At 39.9% G+C, this 19,752-nt stretch overlaps 1 protein-coding gene across 2 annotated transcripts in view; it reads left to right on the top strand.

The window, feature by feature from the left end:
• ASCC3 (activating signal cointegrator 1 complex subunit 3) overlaps positions 1–19,752 on the top strand; it is a 472,978-nt gene that overhangs the window by 391,525 nt on the left and 61,701 nt on the right. For both annotated transcript variants that reach the window (XM_038393749.2, XM_043510710.1), the window contains 2 exons: positions 8,567–8,678; positions 9,103–9,237. In XM_038393749.2, the coding sequence (XP_038249677.2) occupies positions 8,567–8,678; positions 9,103–9,237 (247 nt within the window). The remainder of the gene's footprint in view (positions 1–8,566; positions 8,679–9,102; positions 9,238–19,752) is intronic.

Below are 19,752 nucleotides of genomic sequence, written 5' to 3'. Positions count from 1 at the left end.
ATAGTTTAACCTCTCTTTTTCCATTGCTGAATAGCAATAAAAAGTTTGTCACAATATTCAAAATGTTGAAATAAATCCCCAAAAATGAACTAAGAACTTCTCATTCTTCTAATTTTTTGGGGCACCATATCAGACTTTAACATCTCAATACTTTAGCATGCATAAAATAGATATTAAGAAAATGTTTCTGCAACAAATTTTAAATAATCTGTCATACTTGATATAGTAATATGTTTGTTATAGCGTTGAAAATATGTAAATATTACATTATTTACTTTTGCTGAATTATTTTATTTTCCATGGTCTGTTGAATTGTTGAATCTATCTCTCCTGTTATCTGTAAGATGCGTTCCTAACTTTATTGATAAAAAGCATAATTGAGCCCATGATTAGGAGGGTGGGGATGTTGGCAGCTGGTATTGTTCAGGGAATGCTGAATAGTAGCCACTTTGTTAAATAGATCATGAATAGGCCTTGACATACAAATGAGGGGGGCAGTCCAAATGAATATATCACAACATGCCAGTCCATTGTTTGTTTTAGTAAGAGCCAGTCATTTCTAAATATTCTAGGGATTTGAAATTTGTGTTTTGAGTTAAAGCTTTTGTGTTGATTGCAAGCAGGTACTGTACCATGCCACGAGGTGCTTCCACGTCAATCTTTATTTATAGGGCTGTGGCCAGAGAGATTGGCCAAGAGTTCTGTTCTGTGAAAAAATAATAATGTGAGATTAGCCTATCACAGCTGGCAGGTAGGAGACCTAGATAAAGACCACATCTCATCAGCAAGGAAAAGAGATCCTTGGCTTTGGGTGAAATTAATGGACTCTGTCTATTCTATTAACCTTGTGAAAGGATAGACTTCATTAGTCCAATTTTTTCTTCACAAGGAATACACCCATTTGAAACATTTTTGAAAATCAAGCTCCAATATTTTATGCTATACACTTAATCAGAAAAAAAGGGATAGAAGCCTAATACATATGTGGACTTAAACAGAATCAACTTTGCAGTTGGAATATTAATATGATGATAAACTTTCTCTCAGTATAGTTACAAATTGAAGTGAGGAATTTAAATCACTTCTCTTAATGTAAATTGAATGTTCAGTAATGACAGATTTTATTGTTGATTCATTCAAAGATTGTCCTTAAAAGATTTTCCATTTTGTGACAACCTTGGAGAATTTACCACAGTGAAAGAACAGTATAGCATAAATTATAGTAAAATGGAATTGTCTCAGTCAATTAGATGTTATTATCACACAGTTTTACATTGTATCTCACATATGCAGTTTCTTGCACATTGATTGGCTAAGTGCGTCTAATTTGCATATTATGGTTATTTCTCCTTCAAAGTGCAGATTCTATTACTAGACTGAGGGCTATTATTAACCATTCAAAGTAGCATAATTTGCATAATCAATCCATAGTTATTTCTCAATGACCAAATAGCAATTATGCAAAACCCTCAGCTTTCAATGACTAATGCCTTCATGCTACCTATCTATTTGCCCACAAGTTGCAAGGGCACGTAAATTTCTGACACTCCTATCAATCCTGGCGCTGCAGGTAACTCTAGAAATTAAATACAATGGGAATATAATACTCACATTTATGATACATGTAGTCCAGTGATTTATGACGTTGGCCAAAAACAGATTCCTTGGAGAAAGGTGTAAGAAATCTCATAATGGACAATTATTAAATGACCCATACATAGAAATTTTCTTCACCACCATTTAATTATTGGCATGTATTTTTTTAAATAGGAAGGTTTGTTTTCCTTACAAATGTAGTGTAACTGTGAATTTTCTTACTATTCACATAACTTTCTGATATTTTTAAAATCCTGCTAAACTCTTACCCTCAATAATATCTTGTGGTCATGAGTTCCACTGGATAATTTTTATTTGTGTGACTAAACATTTCCTTCCATGTTTTTAAATGTGTTGCCTTTTAATTTCATTGGATGTTACTTTGTATTAAGAGAAAAGGTAATGGAGGACCAGAATAGCCTTCTCTATACCATTCATTGCTTTATGCAGCTCTTTCATGGCTCCTCTTATTCATCTCTTCTCTAAACCATGTAGTATTAGGGCTTGTCTACACTTGGGATTTTTCCACTGATGTAGCTGCACTAGTGCAACTCCCTAATATTGGTGTATTTCAAAAAGATAGGTGACTTTCACCAGGATGATTTATGCTGGTGTCAATATGGGGTTAAGCCATGCTGGCAAAAGTCATTTTTTTACACCCATATAGTGAATCTATATCTATAGAGGGTTGCAGTAGTACAAAAATTTCCAGAGTAGACAAGCCCCTAGACTTTTCCACCTTTCTTTCTCATTTTACTTTAAAAAGGAATTGCTCTTCATAGTTGAAGAGGAGCTAAGCCTTCTTCAAAGGAAAAAGAGGTGTGTATCAGAAGGTTAGGTGAAATGAGAAGAACAGAAGGGAAGAAGACTCAAAAGTTTGTTATGAATGGGGAAGTTTAGAGGCAGTAACCAACCAGAATAGAGGGATTTATATTAATCAAAATCCAGGGGTAAGAGGATGGGACTACATTGCAGCATGATAATTTATTAATACCCCTAACCAGGACTAATAGACCATGCTGATAAACACCTATTTATCTCCTTGGGGCTTTTGGCCTCTGAGTTTTAGTTCAGGATATTGGTTTTTACGTCATAAATATGAAGCACACTTATGTTACTATTTAAGTAGCATAACAAGAATTTTTTCTTCCCAATTACCTTGGGAAGCACAGAAATATGATGCGACTCATACTTATCTTGGATTGTGTATGTAAATGTAGTACTTTTTATTGACAGATTAACAGCATGTTTTGAGATTATGAAGTTGGTTCATTTCATTACCAAATAAAAATTATACTGTATATCAGTTTCACAAAACATTAGTTTCAGTTCAGTGGGTAGTGAAGGGTCATGGAGTTGATAGGGTTAGTAAGAAACCTAGATGATGAGGAATTTCTGCAGTACAGCCTTGTCTGTTGCTCATAAATCTTGGCGAGCTGGGCATTTGCACAAGCATGACCTTACTTCTCTTCCCTAATCTATTGTGAATGGTGAGTTCTTCAGGCCCCGGAACCAGGTGCCTGTGTTTCTGGCTGGCTACCCCAAACAACTCCTCCCTTGCTTAAGAGAGGGAGAGATCCTTTTTAAACTGTCAACATTCTTTTCTTCTGCTGCATTCCTGGACTTTACCCCTTCCAACCAAAACTAGTTTTGCAGTTTGGCTCCAGAGAAAGTAAAATCTTCAAACCTTAACATTTGGGCATTGTCTCTTAACAATCCTCAAGTGTTTGCTTCAGGGATTGCTTATCTTGAGCCATTATTTCCATGTCTGCTTGGGTTTCCTTACTGCCCGCTATTAAACTAAACCAATATATTCATACAGTAAACATCCCAACAGCAAGGTAAACATGCAGTATCCATAAATAATTCCAGACGGCTACAATTCCATCCCATTCCAAACATGTACAAAGAGTACTGTGTTTTGGATTTAATTGTCAGCTAATTGAGTTACAGTCCTTTAGCATGCACAAGTTGCATCCCATTCGCATGAGATGGTTGCTCTAACCTGTAATGATGATTGTGACATTACAAGAACGTTTCCCACCCCACCCGTACGGGAAAAAAATATTCTTCTGAGAATGTTGTTAGACCCCACAATTTGCACATTGAGAAGCCAAATTATGTCATCCAGCTGCTCTTTTGGATCATGCTTTGTCCAAATAGACTATGAATCTGGGCATACAACAGGAAAAGTAAGAATCTAAGCAACATGCAAGCTGTGCCTCAAATTTACAGGTGCCCGATATTTCTGAGTTTGTAGTTAAAAACTCACTTGTTGTAGCAAAACTACTTGTTAAGATCTAAATTAAGGCAATAAACCCACTGGCAAATTCCTTTCTGACCACCAAGAAAGTGGGATCTGATGTCTTGGAGTCCTCTGATGAACATAATCCAAATCAAGAAAGTGAGACGTAGCAGAGATCTTGCTACCATGGTGCTATATAAAGGAATACAATAAAATAAATATATAACCTGCCAAAAGTAATTTTTATTAGTTTTCAGTCATAGAACAAATAAGCAAATATGAGACAGTAATAAGTAGACAAATGCATTCATAAAGATTATAACCTACACATGCAATGGTAACACATCAGCTCTATGGTAACAGGCTGGGCAATTTCCTTCCCAATCAAACATGTTCAATCTCAGCCACTTCAAGAGGATGTCCCCAACACAATGTACACCCACAGACACTGCTGGGACTTGCATACTGTGCTTCCCCTGACAGTGATGTGCTCAATAACATGGATTCACCACAGACATCTCACTGCCAGGGATGTGATCAGAAGATGCCACTTCCAATGAATTCCTCTGGCTGCCTAGGGCCACAAGCCAAGGGAAAGAACATATGAAGAGGACTTTGAATGTGTATCCCATATTAAAGCTTGTACATAAAGGATATTGTGTTTTCAGAGTTGTAAGTCTCAAGAAGCATACGTTGAGGTTGGTATTGAATTTAGTTGATTTTGCTTAATAAAAGAAAAGAAAAGAAAACCTTCACAGTAGCAAGATAATTTGTGTAATATTTTCAGTTGTCTTTGCAACCCACTTACATTATGTGTGTCATTATTACTACCGTATAACCCGAACACAAAAAACATGGGGCTGTAACAAATGACTTCACAGCATTGACAGTTATAGCAGGACCATTTCAAGCCTGATGAAAAATTTCCCAGAGAGATCTCAGGTCAAGTTTACATAAACTAAACAGGAAACAATTGCCACTATCCACATTAAATCCAAAATGTTTTGTGTAACTTCATCTACATTTTATGTTGCTACACATCTCTCTATCATTCTCAACTGATGAAATTCCACACTTGCTTAGATTAGATAAATAAGTTCATGTTTCATGGTTTATTATTCTTGCTAAACTCTACTAGGTTTGCGGGGAGGGGAAGGGGGTTAAATATACTATTTTAAAGGACAATAAAAAGTTAGTTCCTTCAGTTTTTGATCGTTTAAATTTTATGTACTTTGTACATTTTTATGTTACTAAGGGGTTTGTTATTGCTGTTTCCCAGTGGACTACTAATGGAAGTTAGCCTGTCTAGTCCATGTGCTAGATGGTGTTAGTATAAAACTGCCTTTGACTTTCAGACCTCTCAGGGGACGAGTAATTGTTGTGTTCAAACAGCCTGTAATTGTGATCCTGCTGGCTTTCTCAGTACGCTTCTGGCTATTAGAATCATTAAACAACTCAGCACCTGTTAACAGCATTGTAAATATTCAACCCTGCTTGTGTGCAGGTTGAGCCCAATATAGGAAAAGGCTTACAGAGCCCAGCCTCATAAATTAGAGCTTCTGACAAGTCAATTATTGTGAAACTGGGTTTCACAGTGAAATAAATGAAATGGTGTGCTGATAAAAAGATAGGCTGACTGTTTATAGCAAAGGGAAAATAATGACTAGATGGTTCAATGCAGTGAGCATGAAACCGCATTGTTTTTATTCTTTATCTGTAATTAAATAGTTAGGTAATATAGCTTCATAGCAGAACTGATGTAAAGTACAGTTTGTATACTTTGAACATACTAGCATGCAAACAGATCTGCATTTATCAAAATACTATATAATCTCATTCATAAAATCATTATTGAAAACAAAGTAATATAGTCTTTTCAGTTGAATGGCTACACCATTTATTGGGACAAAAGTACACTGAATGACTGAGAAGCTCCCTTGGGTGTGGTTAATATTATATTTACCCTATTACAGATGCTAGTTAATATACGCTGACAGTACTTCACTCAACATCACAAATAACTGTAAAATTCTCCTTTTCATAGTCAGATTTGCATTGGGAACTTGGAAGATTTTTCCCTACAAAATTGCCAAAAGTGTAGATATCAGCAATTTTAGAAAGCACCTGAAAAGGTCTGCAAAAATATTATGTTTTGTAGGGTTCTAAGAAGAAATTTGCCTATCATGATTTCTTGTTAAGCTGTAAAGAATGGTAAATTAGGCAAAGAACATGTAATACAACAATAGTGACAAAGCTATTTTCAAGAGTTTGGTAAGATTAAATTACTAATACAGGTCCTGATCCTGAAAAATTCACTACTTAGAGCTTACGTATCTCATTTTTAAAATAACAGCATTACTAAATTGTCACTTCAAGAGGACTGCACACAGCAGTACTAAAAATATTCTAGTTTTTGGTCTGAGCTTTCGAACACTACATACTACTCTGCATCCAGAAATGACCATTAGCAGGATGAGGCCCTAAACTGACATCATTTTAGTATTGCTGTGTGCAATCTGTAAGAGGAATTTTTAAAAAGTCATGACAATGAAAATAAAAGATAAAGATAAGTAAGCTGCTTTCCATTTTTATCAATATAATGTTGTTTGGAAAATTCTGAAGATTCACTGAGATAAGTTAATGATGTGTTGCTGAAAGGAATACAGGAATAACTTTCTTGCAAATTAGCTTTTCTTTGTACAGGTCAGTTGCTCTGAATGCATTATCACCTATGACACACAAGTTTTTATCTAAACACATTAAAGGTGGTTTGTTTGTTTTTTATTTGGGCAGCACTCTTGCTTTAAATGTATATGATGAATACTTGCTTTGAACACAATGTAAAATGAGTATACCGAAAACATTAGGGTCTTGTAGTCATTTACACTGTGCAAAATTAGTTGTAATATGCTACCAAATCAGAATTTTTCACTCACTTTTATACCCACTTTGCCCAGGAGTAATTAAATATGCAAGGCAGCAGAGAATCATGCCCCTATTTTGTGTCTGTGTATGATTACTAGAAAAGAAATTAGAAGATGCTTGTGTAGTTATTTAACACGCTGTTTCTCTCAGGTAAGCTGTTTGAAGTAAAAACATGTAATCAGATAAAGAGGCTGCTAAAAATTCAGTGTTACAGAAAATGATATTTTAAAAAATCAGTTGAACTTGTACAGTCTCTGTTGCTAATACTAGATTAAAGAAAACCTGTAGCAATTAACTAAAGAGTGTGTGGAATGAGACTTATTTTTCCTTGTAAATTTTCCCACCTATTCTAACACCAGTGCATCAGCAATAGTCAGAGCAGTAGTGGAAACAGGGCTCTAGTCTGCTACTGGCATTCTAGGTGTTATCAGAAGAGATGTTCAAAACACTGGTAGCAGCAGCAGCTGGACTACTCTAGAACTTTCCATTGTTACCAGTGGTGGAGCTGAATGGGTGGCAGCAATGCTGGGATATTTTAGGAAGAGCTCTAATATAACTGGAGCAAAAGTGTGAATGAAAGAGCATCTCGTATAAGCATTTCATATTTAACTGTAGGATCCATTTCAATGTGCTATTTTTGAATGACATAAAAAAATCAACTATTTACAGATTTAAGAGGCATAAGTTCACAGCAGCTCAGTGTCCTCTTTTTTTTTAATTGTGCTTTTGAATTGTTGACCTTTTCTATATTAAAAATGTTTGAATTATACTTTAAAATAGTGTTTTAATTGCACTGCTTTATTTTAGAATTTATTTTTCAAGGTTTGAAACTAAAATTTAAGAATATACTCATTTCCTTTACCAATTGTAGAGCCAATTCCTCACTTTTTTCTTGAGTGGTCATATGAGGCCAAACTCATATGTCCTTACTCCAGTTTTATTCAGGCAAAATTCCCATTGAAATCATATTAATTTTGTCTGAATAAGAACCTGAGGTTTTGGCCCACTGGCTTCAGTTCTGCTAATAAGGAGTGCAGGAGTGGTCCAAAACGTCAGTGAGTCTTTTATTATTATGCATAGCTATAGTCAAATGTTCTCGCTCATTTAGAAATATCTTTCTTTAGTTCAGATAGCAAAGAAATATTATTACTGTACAGTGTGATAAATGTACATAAATAGAAGAACCAGGAGACTATACACTACAGTGTGTACTAAATACTCCTAATGTAAAATGCCTTTTTTGATTAATTTCAGTTTTGTGAAAAGTTAGGCTGAAAAATATTAGTGTTTAATAAATCAAAACTTGGGTGTTCTATATGTTTTCAGAATGTATCAATACAGCTAGCTTTATTATTGTCACTTCCAAAATACCGAAACATTTCTTTCTCCGTCACTTCGCTGGTTAAAGGAAATATAGCCTTACCTGAGATAATATTGCTTATTTAAGCTTGGAGCCACGCAAGCTGGAAAACACTACAGTTTACAGAATAAAATGTTTTATATTGTTTGATTTATCCTCAGCTGTTTAATACTTAAAATGTTATCTTTTCATGTATAGATGCTAGTACTGTTTTGGGTAGTCCCAGAGTCCATTTAAGAGTCGGCAAAAAGAAACATGGATTTCTCTTTAGACTCAAAAGGGGAAAAATTCTATGTTTATTTGCATAACCGGTGTGGATTCTTGCTTCATCCATGCTGCTTGTGCATGTTTGTAGAATGGTAGTCTAGTTACATTCATAGTCTTTCGAGAAGATGTCTTTGTTGTTAAATATTGACAGTGTGCTTATGTAATTTATCTAGTTACTATAATTTAGATGATGTGAGCCATGACACCATGAACAAGTTCCTTTCAAACCTTGTTGAGAAATCCCTCATTGACCTGGAATGTTCCTACTGTATTGAAATCGGGGAGGTAAGAATAATTTATGCTTGCTTAAGAATCAGTGAGTAAAAATACAGTAGAGGTAATCTTTAATGTCAATCTGTTATTTTTTTCAGCAAAGTTTTGTTTGTTCTTGTGTTGCTCTAATTATCACACAATTGAATAGATTTGCCCTGCATTAACCCAAAACTTCTGCAATAAGGAGACAATGGGAATCCCCAATTCCTGCTCTTAGATCTTGAAATTTCATGTCTGACTTCAGAAATAGAGCCTCTCACAAGATTATCAATGATGAAAACTGGGTTTTTCCAATCAGTTCGGCAACTGGACTAGTGTGAGGCTGTTGAACCATTTTGCAATCTCATTTTCATCGCTGTCTATTTTAAATTACAATCTTAAAAGCTTTTCATGTGTGTTTATACATTTCATGGTATATTTTCTTCCCTTCTAACAGGATAATCGTAGCGTTGAACCTCTAACATACGGCCGCATTGCTTCTTACTACTATTTGAAGCATCAAACTGTTAGGATGTTCAAGGATCGGTTGAAACCTGAATGCAGTATTGAAGAATTGCTCTCAGTTCTATCAGTAAGTGATAACTTTTTCTTCATCTTAATATATATAGCTCTTAATTTTAAAAGGCACAAATAACTTAGTGAATCTGTACATGTGCATGCACATACACAAACATGATTAAATAGCATTTCTACCCTGTCCTTGAAGTAGTTAATGACCTACATTGTCTCCAAAGTTTGGTAGTTTTCCATTACCTCATGTTGAACTCTGTCACCTACCTTGTTAGTTGAATGTCAGACAAAAATATGCAAGGCAAGCTGGATGTCTATCTTATCGATGATAAAGACAGGGTCCCAGACTAGGAGTATATTGGAGACATCATGTATTCCCATATGTGTAGGTGCCTTCTGAATTGTCGTTTTGTCTCTCTAAGATTTTACTGGTGTAGATTGTGAACAGCAAAATCCAGTCATTCAAGGGTTGAACAGTCTGAGGATTTCTGGGCTCCTCCAAGTGAGACATGAGCTTTATTAATAGAGGTGCTCCCTCCTCCTTACTCAGAAAGGGGAAAATATCCATGAATGACTCTTCCATACAGAAACATAGACATTGTCACATTAGATATGATCAGTTGTCTCTATTTTAGAAAAAGATGTGAAATCCTCATAATGAACAATAATCCAAGGGAGAATTTTCCCCATAATGTGAGAAAGTTAGTGAATCTCTTGTTTAACGAAAAATGTGGTTTGATAGTCATTATATAAATATGTATATAAGTATTATTTTGGCTATTGTAACCGAGGATGATGATGATATAGCCCATGTATTGTAAACGTCTAATCTTTTATGGGATGCTATGCTCTTTGCCACTTGGGTGGGGGGGGAGTATTTTTATCAGTTTTATGTATATTATCTTTTAATTTTATTGGAATGTTCCCTTGTTCTTGTGCAATGAGGGAGAGTTTAAAAAAAAAAAAAAAGCCTGACTGACCTCCTCTTCAGTATTTACTATGCCTTTACTGTCTACCCCCGGCGGCTATGTTTACACTGCACACCACTGGCAGTGGCATGTAGGGTATGTGTAGCTACACACTGCTGCGAAAAGCAGCCTATGTCTACACTGCAGCATATATTTACACACTTCAGTGAAAGGCTCTGGCAGGGGGAAGGCAGCAGGGAGCTGCTGGAGCTTTTCTCTTCTGCCTTCCCTTGACAGACCCTTTCCCTCCAGCCAGAGAAGGAGAAATTTCTCCTTCTCCTTTCCCTGCAGCAAGGAAGAGCTCTGGCGGCAAGGAGGCAGCAGGACATTATACTGCTATTTTTAGCAGTATAGACAGGGAAGACATTGCTTGAGCGTGTTGAGAACCATGTAGGGTTCAGGCATGTCTTTACTCACCTCAGCCGTGCCTCACTGTCTACAGTGCTGTTTATACTTGTGCTAGTGAGGTGTGCAGTATATGTGCCTTTAGTTAGCTCTTCTCTCAACGAGATAAACTTTTAAAGACTCTCTTCATGTGGAAGACTTTTCATGTCTCTAATCATTCAATTGTCCTTCTGTGGGCCTTTTATTTCTGAGAGATAGACTGTATTTATTAGGAGAACAAGTGTTCCAGATGAGGGCATATCATAGATTTACCTAACAGCATTATAATATTTATTATTATTAGTCTCTATCCCTTTATTAATGCAGGCTGACCTTTTGTTTGTTTTTTTCCACTGTTGGGCACAGAGCTGTCTATAGTGTTTCCCATGTGTTTTTCCCGAGTGATTACAATTAATGTAGAGCAGTGGTTTCCAAATTAGGGGTGCCCCTTGCTCAGAGAAAGCCCTTGACAGGTACGGCCGGTTTGTTTACTTGCCGCGTCCGCAGGTTCAGCCAATCACAGCTCCCAGTGGCTATGGTTCGCCATTCTCGGCCAATGGGGGCTGTGGGAAGCAAAGCGAGTGGTGAACCGCAGCCAGTGGGAGCCGCGATCAGCCAAACCTGCGGACGCGGCAAGTAAACAATCCGGCCCGGCCCACCAGGGGCTTTCCCTGAACAAGCAGTGCCCCTAGTTTGGGAACCACGGATGTAGAGATCAATGAGTATTTAAATTTCTCCTTCTCTGTGCATCACCTAGTACTTACCTATATTGAATTTCATTTAATATGTTAAATAATGCTGGTCCCACTACATATCCTTATTTGCCAAGGTGCTGGTAATAAGGGAAGTTTCTTCCTAACCCCAGGTAGTTAGTGACGGATCCAATTTCAAACACCTTCAAACTCTGGGGAATTTCAGACCCAAATTTTGTGCCTGAGGCCCATTCCTACATAAAATTTTTGCTAAAAATCCAAGAGACTGCTGCAACTTATAAAATGTTTGTTTACATTCTTAAAACTAATTAGACAAAATAAAATCAATTAAGATCCAAATTCTTTGATATGTAAACTTGAAAAGGTAAAACAGAGCAAGGGAAGTATGGAATCCTTATTATGTTGATGGTGAATAACTTCTATAGCCTACAGTTTCTTATTTTTATGCAGATGTTGGTTTTCATAATTGCGACTTAAATTATTATTCCATCTTTCTTTATTAAAGGTGTAAAATGAGTTTTTCACAATCGGATGCTGTCTTGAAAAGATTAGGCATTTTAACAGAATTATCGCCAAGTTTTTTCTCAACACTGAATTAATGAGCTCTATAATTAAGGCAGTTGCTTCACACCACTATTGTTAACCAATAACATCACATCTGTCTTGCTCCATTGATGCCCTCTTCCTATTTATTGAAACATTTAGCAGTTTTGGCAACAGGGAATTGCATGGCATGGGGTAAGTAGTCTAATTAGATGTAAGTGAAAATCCTAGGAGAAAAGGATATTTAAAAAGTAATTTGAAAAATCTCTTAATGATGCTGGCACTAAAAGCTGTAGCCTACAATAGAAAAGGCATGTCAACATTGCAAAACATGATTATAATTTTAATCGTTCTGCTGATGTGACTTACTTTTAAAGTTTTGACTTCCTTTGAATACATTAATTAAAAATAACTTCCTTAAACTCTTCTAAAATGTGTCTGCAAAAGTCTGTAGCATTGAATTATAGGTGTCTTTTTTTTTATTCATTGTCTTTCAGAACTACAAACTTTACAAAAATTAATTCTATTGAGCGAAATTCAGCAGTGACATATGTGGTGGTGCAATGTAGACATCAAGCAGCATTGCTGTAATTTGCAGGCTGTGAAAGCAGAAGTGTGAGATTGTAAGAGGGAAAGTAATCAACATGAGGGTTTCGAATGGAAGTTACACGGATTCATGACAAATTACCAACATGTAATTTACACAGCCTCTTGTCACCTGAATACAGAAATTAGTGGGTGAGGTGCTTTGGTCTGCTTTATTCAGGAGGTCAAACTCGGTGACCATATTGGTCCCTTCTGGCCTTAAAATCTGTGAATTCCACCAATTGTATTTAAGAGTTCCAGGGGCATATTTTCCCTCAATCCAATATTGCATACAAATGATAATTCCGAATTATGCACCAGATAGCTACCACTGGGAACCTGCAATTTATCTCGTGGTAAATTGGTTCGTATTCACTCAATCCATAGTACTGACAGTGTCCCTTCTCTCAAAATGAAAAGTCATTGGAAAAAGCAAGATTTTCTTCAACTTGCTTCCCAGTGACCAAGACGGTTGCTTTCCTGTAAGCCCTGCATCCCACTCTCATAACCTGTTTTTTGTCATCTGCTTGGGTTTCATAAGAATGGCCATATTGGGTCAAACCAGTGATCCATCTGTCCCAGTATCCTGTCATCCAACAGTGGCTACTGGGCATGCTTCAGAGGGAATGAACAGAATAGCAATTATTGAGCGATCCATTCCCTGTCATCCAGTCCCAGCTTCTGGTTGCCAGAGATATAGGGACATCCGGAGCATGAGGTTGTGGCACTGACCATCTTGGCTAATAGCTGTTGATGGACCTATCCTCCATGAACTGTTCTAATTCTTTTTTTTTTAAACCAGTTATGCTTTTGGCCTTCACAACATCCCAAGACAGTGAGTTCCACAGATTAACTGTGTGTTGTGTGATGAGATAATTTATGATGAGATAACTGGCTCTGTGGATGAGGGGAAAGCAGTGGACGTGTTATTCCTTTACTTTAGCAAAGCTTTTGATACGGTCTCCCACAGTATTCTTCCCAGCAAGTTAAAGAAGTATGGGCTAGATGAATGGACTATAAGGTGAATAGAAAGCTGGCTAGATCGTCGGGCTCAACGCGTAGTGATCAATGGCTCCAAGTCTAGTTGGCAGCCGGTATCAAGCGGAGTGCCTCAAGGGTCGGTCCTGGGGCCTGTTTTGTTCAATATCTTCATTAATGATCTGGAGGATGGCGTGGACTGCACCCTCAGCAAGTATGCAGATGACACTAAACTGAGAGGAGTGGTAGATACGCTGGAGGGTAGGGATAGGATACAGAGGGACCTAGACAAATTAGAGGATTGGGCCAAAAGAAATCTGATGATGTTCAACAGGGACAAGTGAAGAGTCCTGAACTTAGGATGGAAGAATCCCATGCACCGCTACAGACTAGGGACCGAATGGCTAGGCAGCAGTTCTGCAGAAAAGGACCTAGGGTTTACAGTGGACGAGAAGCTGGATATGAGTCAACAGTGTGCCCTTGTTGCCAAGAAGGCCAATGGCACTTTGGGCTGTATAAGTAGGGGCATTACCAGCAGATCGAGGGACGTGATCGTTCCCTCTATTCGACATTGGTGAGGCCTCATCTGGAGTACTGTGTCCAGTTTTGGGCCCCACACAACAAGAAGGATGTGGAAAAATTGAAGAGAGTCCAGCAGAGGGCAACAAAAATGCTTAGGGGGCTGGAGCACATGACTTATGAAGAGAGGCTGAGGGATGTGGGATTGTTTAGTCTGCGGAAGAGAAGGATTTGATAACTGCTTTCAACTACCTGAAGTGGGGTTCCAAAGAGGATGGATCTAGACTGTTCTCAGTGGTAGCAGATGACAGAACAAGGAGTAATGGTTTCAAGTTGCAGTGGAGGAGGTTTCAGTTGGATATTAGGGAAAACATTTTCACTAGGAGGATGATGAAGCACTGGAATGGGTTACCTAGGGAGGTGGTGGAATCTCCTTCCTTAGAGGTTTTTAAGGTCAGGCTTGACAAAGCCCTGGCTGGGATGATTTAGTTGAGGATTGACCCTGCTTTGAGCAGGAGGTTGGACTAGATGACCTCCTGAGGTCCCTTCCAACCCTGATATTCTATGATTCTATGAAGTATTTCCTTATGTTTGTTTTAAACCTGCGACCTATTAATTTCATTGGGTGACCCCCGTTCTTGCACTATGTGAAGAGATGAGTACCGCTTCCCTATTTCCTTTCTCCACACCGTTCATGAATATTTTGACCTCTATCATATTTGCCCCTTATTGTCTCTTTTCTAAGATGCGGAGTCCCAGTCTTTTTAATCTCTCCTTTTATGGAAGCTGTTCCATATCCCTAATCCTTTTTTTCCCCTTCTCTGAACCTTTTCCAATTCCAATGTAACTTTTTTTGAAATGGAGCAACCAAAACTGCATGCAGTATTCAAGGTGTGGGTGCACCATGGACTTACATAGTGGCATTATGCTATTTTCTGTCTTATTATCTATCCCTTTCCTAATAGTGCCTAACAATCTGTTAGCTTTTTTGACTACTGCTGCACATTGAGCAGATGTTTTCCGAGAACTATCCACAATGATCTGAAAATCTTTCTTCAGTAGTAGCAGCTGATTTAAACTCCCATCATTTTGTAAGTATAGTTGAGATTATGTTTTCCAATGTGGATTACTTTGCATTTATCAACATTGAATTTAATAGATTTCAGCTGAAATTGAGTTGGTTTTGTTTCCAGGAGACCTGTAATCTAACTTGGGCTGGGAGGTGAAACTCAGATTCTTGTCCTTGCATAATTGACCTTTATTGGCATATGTAGAGTTTTTCTGGCCACGATTGGGAATGAGAAGGAAGTTGTCCTGCAGGGTTCCTCCCCTCACTTTCCTGTGGTCACATTTTAGATGGTGTCAATCCAAGTTAGCTCAGTTGTGAACATTGCTGTGTTATGGTGCTTGCTACATTGTTTATTGATGGGAAAACATTAATGAATTATGACTGAATGACTGGAGTCCTCTGTAGTGGTGTTTGAAGATTGTCTCCTTTTATTCCCCAACAAAGGTGGAGAGGGTGTAACAGAGATCTAAGTTTGGATTTAAGGCATTGAGCTATAATTCTATTAAATCATTTTTGTTGCTTTTGCTGGATCCAGTGCTCAAGAGCGGATATGTGTCTTCTCTGTATATGGGCCTGATTCTTCGCATGGGAAAATGTCTGTCTGGCTGATTCCTGGCTTCAGAGGCAGATTTATGACAGAGAAATCAGGACCCAGTGATTAGAGTCTTTGTGGCCACTAGCGTTAGTAAAATAAGTGATTAACCACTGGTACTTAAGAGTGCTGCATGGTAACTATTAAGATTAGTTAAATATGGGCCTGATCCTGCAGCCTTTACTTACATCATAGGTTTTCAAACAATGGGGCATGCCCCCCAGTCACAATGAGCTTATCAGAGGGTTTGTGTGACCTGGGGCAGGATGGATGGGAAGAGTCTGGTCCCATGTCTGTCCCCCAGCCCGGGCACCTGTTACCATTACCCAGCACAACCAGTGCTGTGCTGCGCTGCCATCGTGCTGCGCCCCTCCTGCTCGCTGTGCACTGCTTGCACCAGGTGCTCTCACCAGACATCTCCCTGGCTGAGATCTGACTGCCGTGCTTCCTGTGGGGCTGGTGCCCCCCATCTTCCAGGGCATACTGGGCACCCGCAGCTTTGAGGCCATGCACTGCAGAGCCAGGAATGGGGGGTGGTCAGCAAAAGGAGGGCTCTTAGAATCATAGAAGATTAGGGATAGAAGAGGCCTCAGGAGGTCATCTAGTCCAACCCCAACTAAATCATCCCAGCTTTGTCAAGCCGGGCCTTAAACACCGCTAAGGATGGAGATTCCACCACCTCCCTAGGTAACCCATTCCAGTTCTTCACCGCCCTTTTAGTGAAATAGTGTTTCCTAATATCCAACCTAGACCTCCCGCACTGCAACTTGAGACCATTGCTCCTTGTTCTGTCATATGCCACCACTGCGAACAGCCTTGCTCCATCCTCTTTGGACCCCCCCCCCTTCAGGTGCTATCAAATGCCACCTCATTCTTCTCTTCTGCGGACTAAATAAGCCCAGTTCCCTCAGCCTCTCCTCGTAAGCCATGTGCCCCAGTCCCCTAATCATTTTTGTTGCCCTCTGCTGGACTCTCTCCAATTTGTCCACATCCTTTCTGTAGTGGAGGGCCCAAAACTGGGTGCAGTATTCCAGATGTGGTCTCATCAATGCTGAAGAGAGGGGAATAATCACTTTCCTCGATCTGCTGGCAATGCTCCTACCAGGGACGGCAGGTTTGTATAATTTTTGGTGGTGCCCAGAATGGGTCCAAGTCCTGCCCCCCAACCCTGTCTAAGGCTGGGAGGGAGTTTGGGTGTGAGCTCTCTGCTGAGGTAAGCAGATAGGGTGCGGGGGATGAGCTCTGGGAGGGAGTTTGGGTGCGGGGTCTGGGCTGGGGCAGGTGGTTGGGGTGCGGGAGAGGATGAGTGGTGCAGCACTTACCTCAGGCGGCTCCCGAAAGTGACCCGCACCTCCCTCTGGCAACAGCTCCTCGGTGGGGGGCCAGAGGGATCTCCATGCACTGCTGCCCCCGCAGATCCCATTGGCTGAAGCTCAAGGCGGGGACAGTGTGCGGACATGTGCCTCATCCCCAGGGGCTGCAGGAACATGCTGGCCGCTTCAGGAAGCAGAGCAAGCAAGCAAGCGGGCAGGTAGCCACTTTAGCCCTGTTGCGCCGCCGGTGGTGGCGGCGGGGACCCCTGGCCCTTTTAAATTGCCCAGGGCAGCAGGGAGGGCCAAGGGTGACGCTCCGGGGGAGGTGCGCAGGGGCAGTTGGCGAGGCCAGGGGAAAGACTCAGCTCCGAACTTTGGTGCAGCCGAGCCCCTGTGCTTTCATATTGGTGGAGCACAGGCACCACGAACCCATAAAACTTGCCACCCCTGGCTCCTACTAATGCAGCCCAATATGCCGTTAGCCTTCTTGGCAACAGGGGCACACTGTTGACTCATATCTAGCTTCTTGTCCACTGCAATCCCCAGGTCCTTTTCTGCAGAACTGCCACTTAGCCAGTCGTCCCCAGCCTGTAGCAGTGCCTGGGATTCTTCCGTCCTACATGCAGGACTCTGCATTTGTCCTTGTTGAACCTCAACCAGATTTCTTTTAGCCCAATCCTCCAATTTGTCTAGATAACTCTGATCCTATCCCTTCAGTGTATCTACCTCTCCCCACCCAGCTTAGTGTCATCCGCAAACTTGCTGAGGGTGCAATCCATCCCATCATCCAAATGAAGATGTTGAACAAAACAAGCCACAGGACTGACCCCTGGGACAGTCCACTGATACCGGCTGCCAACTAGGCATCAAGCCATTGATCACTACCTGGTGATCCCGACGATCTAGCCAGCTTTCTATCCACCTTATAATCTTCTTGGAGGGTAGGGATCTGGGCATAGTGGAGATGGAGGCTGTGCTGGGTGGAAACAGGCCATCCCTGGGGAGCTGCCATAGGACAGCAGAGCCTGTGGCAGGTGGTAGTTCTCTCAGGGAGAGATGGAGGCCAAAGGGGAGGCAAGGAAGTTGTGCAGCTGCTAAGAGGATCCAGACTGGACGTTGTGCTGGGGGAGGGGGCAAGGCAGGGGGCGGTCCCTGGGGTTGGATCTGGCTGCCCACTGAAGGGCCCAGATGCTGGATTTGCCTCATCCAGTCACCCTGGACTTCCACAGAGCTGTGAGGCTGAGGAGCTGCCCCTGCCCTAAAGACCCCTTGGCCAGAGCCGAACCTATGGGATCCATGCACATATTCCCAAAGGCCCCTCTGCTCTAGCAGCTCCCCTCCTCTGCAGGAGAGGAGCCCTGAAGCTCTCTTGTCACATGGGAATTTCTCTCTTCTTTCCCACCCCCATCCCAGCCCCTAGCATGGACTTCAAACTCAGCACCATGAAGGGTTCCCCTCTTTCCCGTGTGCTGAGGAAGGTGCTCCGGGGACATGAATCTCCAAAAGAGGGCGCATCTAAAATAAAAAGTTTGGGAATCTCTGACTTACGTAATAGTTCCAACAGCTGCAGGATGGTGCTTAGTTATCTGACTTAATGTGATTATGTGGCCAGGCAAATGGACACAGGTTTCACCTTTTTGTAAAGACGTCAGATCAGTTTACACTACATTTTATTTTTTTCTTGCCATCTTCTAGCTCCTTTGCTTAGCTGCCTGTCGTTTTGCTCTTTCATTTCTGTTTTTCTGTGTTTTCCCCACAAGAGGGAGCTCACCTGTGCTTATTCCTATACCTTAAATATAGGCATGGAAGGATTCGATTTTTATTGGTAAGTGTTAGTGAATGTCAATTTCAGGATGCACACACAAACCGAAAAAAAAAATCCATTGGTGGTAATCAAAATTTATAGATAGGCAAAGTAAGAAAAATGCCAATTGATAACTTATTAGAGTTTGATTTAAGGATATTTACTTCGTATATTTTGGCATCTGATGTTGACAATTTTTGTTTTAACAGTTACAACATTTTAACTTTTTGAATCTCGACATCAACTATCATTAAATTGTCTAGCCTCCCCCAACTGTCTGCCTCCCCCATAATTTCCTGCAATTGTGAAAATTTAAATAGATAAAAAAGCTTAAAAATAAATATTGATATTTGTCAAAATTATAAAAAATATCAAAATTCTACCAAACAAATGCAAATTTTGTGCAGGGAAGGCTTTTTTTTCTTCTACTTTATACCTGGAGGTTTATAATCCTAAAAGACCACAGCAATGAGTAGGAATTCTGCTGTTAATGTGGAGTTATAGCCCTTCTTCCTGTGATTTAAGCATCAATTCATCCTCCAAGTGCCCACATATCCAACAACTATCTCTCTGCCTGAAGTTGGCAATATGCTGTTGCAGTATCTTGTACTGGATTACACCTCTTGGAATTAGGCAGAAAACTTGGCACTGGCTGTGATACTAGATTGGGTGAGCTAGTGAGACAGCTATTGTACTTCCTGGTATGTAAGTACCAATAATAGGTGGGAAGTCAGTTAAAACAGGAAAGGTCTATGATCACCTCCCCCTGTTTCAACAACTGCTATTACTTTCTGTTTTCAGGGTTTATTTCACTGGTTTTTTACCGCCATTCTTTATATTCTGTATGTCATCATTAGTGCATGTCCTTGGCAATCTTATTCTAGTCATAATTAAGCATTTGTGAGTGTTTGCAGGACTGTTTAGAACAGAGTAAGTTTTCACTGTAAAACTGGAACCTTACTGTGAATCAATATGTAAGTTATTACTGCCCATGTCTTGTTTTTAGGCAAGAACCTTTTGAGGCTGGTTTCACTTAGTTGGGAGGAAAGAAATTAATGATTTGTGAAATAATTTTCTACAAAAAAGTGGACAGTTTTGCTTTTTACTT

The sequence above is a fragment of the Dermochelys coriacea genome, chromosome 3, assembly GCF_009764565.3.
Source record: "Dermochelys coriacea isolate rDerCor1 chromosome 3, rDerCor1.pri.v4, whole genome shotgun sequence".
Taxonomy (NCBI): domain Eukaryota; kingdom Metazoa; phylum Chordata; order Testudines; family Dermochelyidae; genus Dermochelys; species Dermochelys coriacea.
This window is presented reverse-complemented; position numbering and strand designations above follow the sequence as displayed.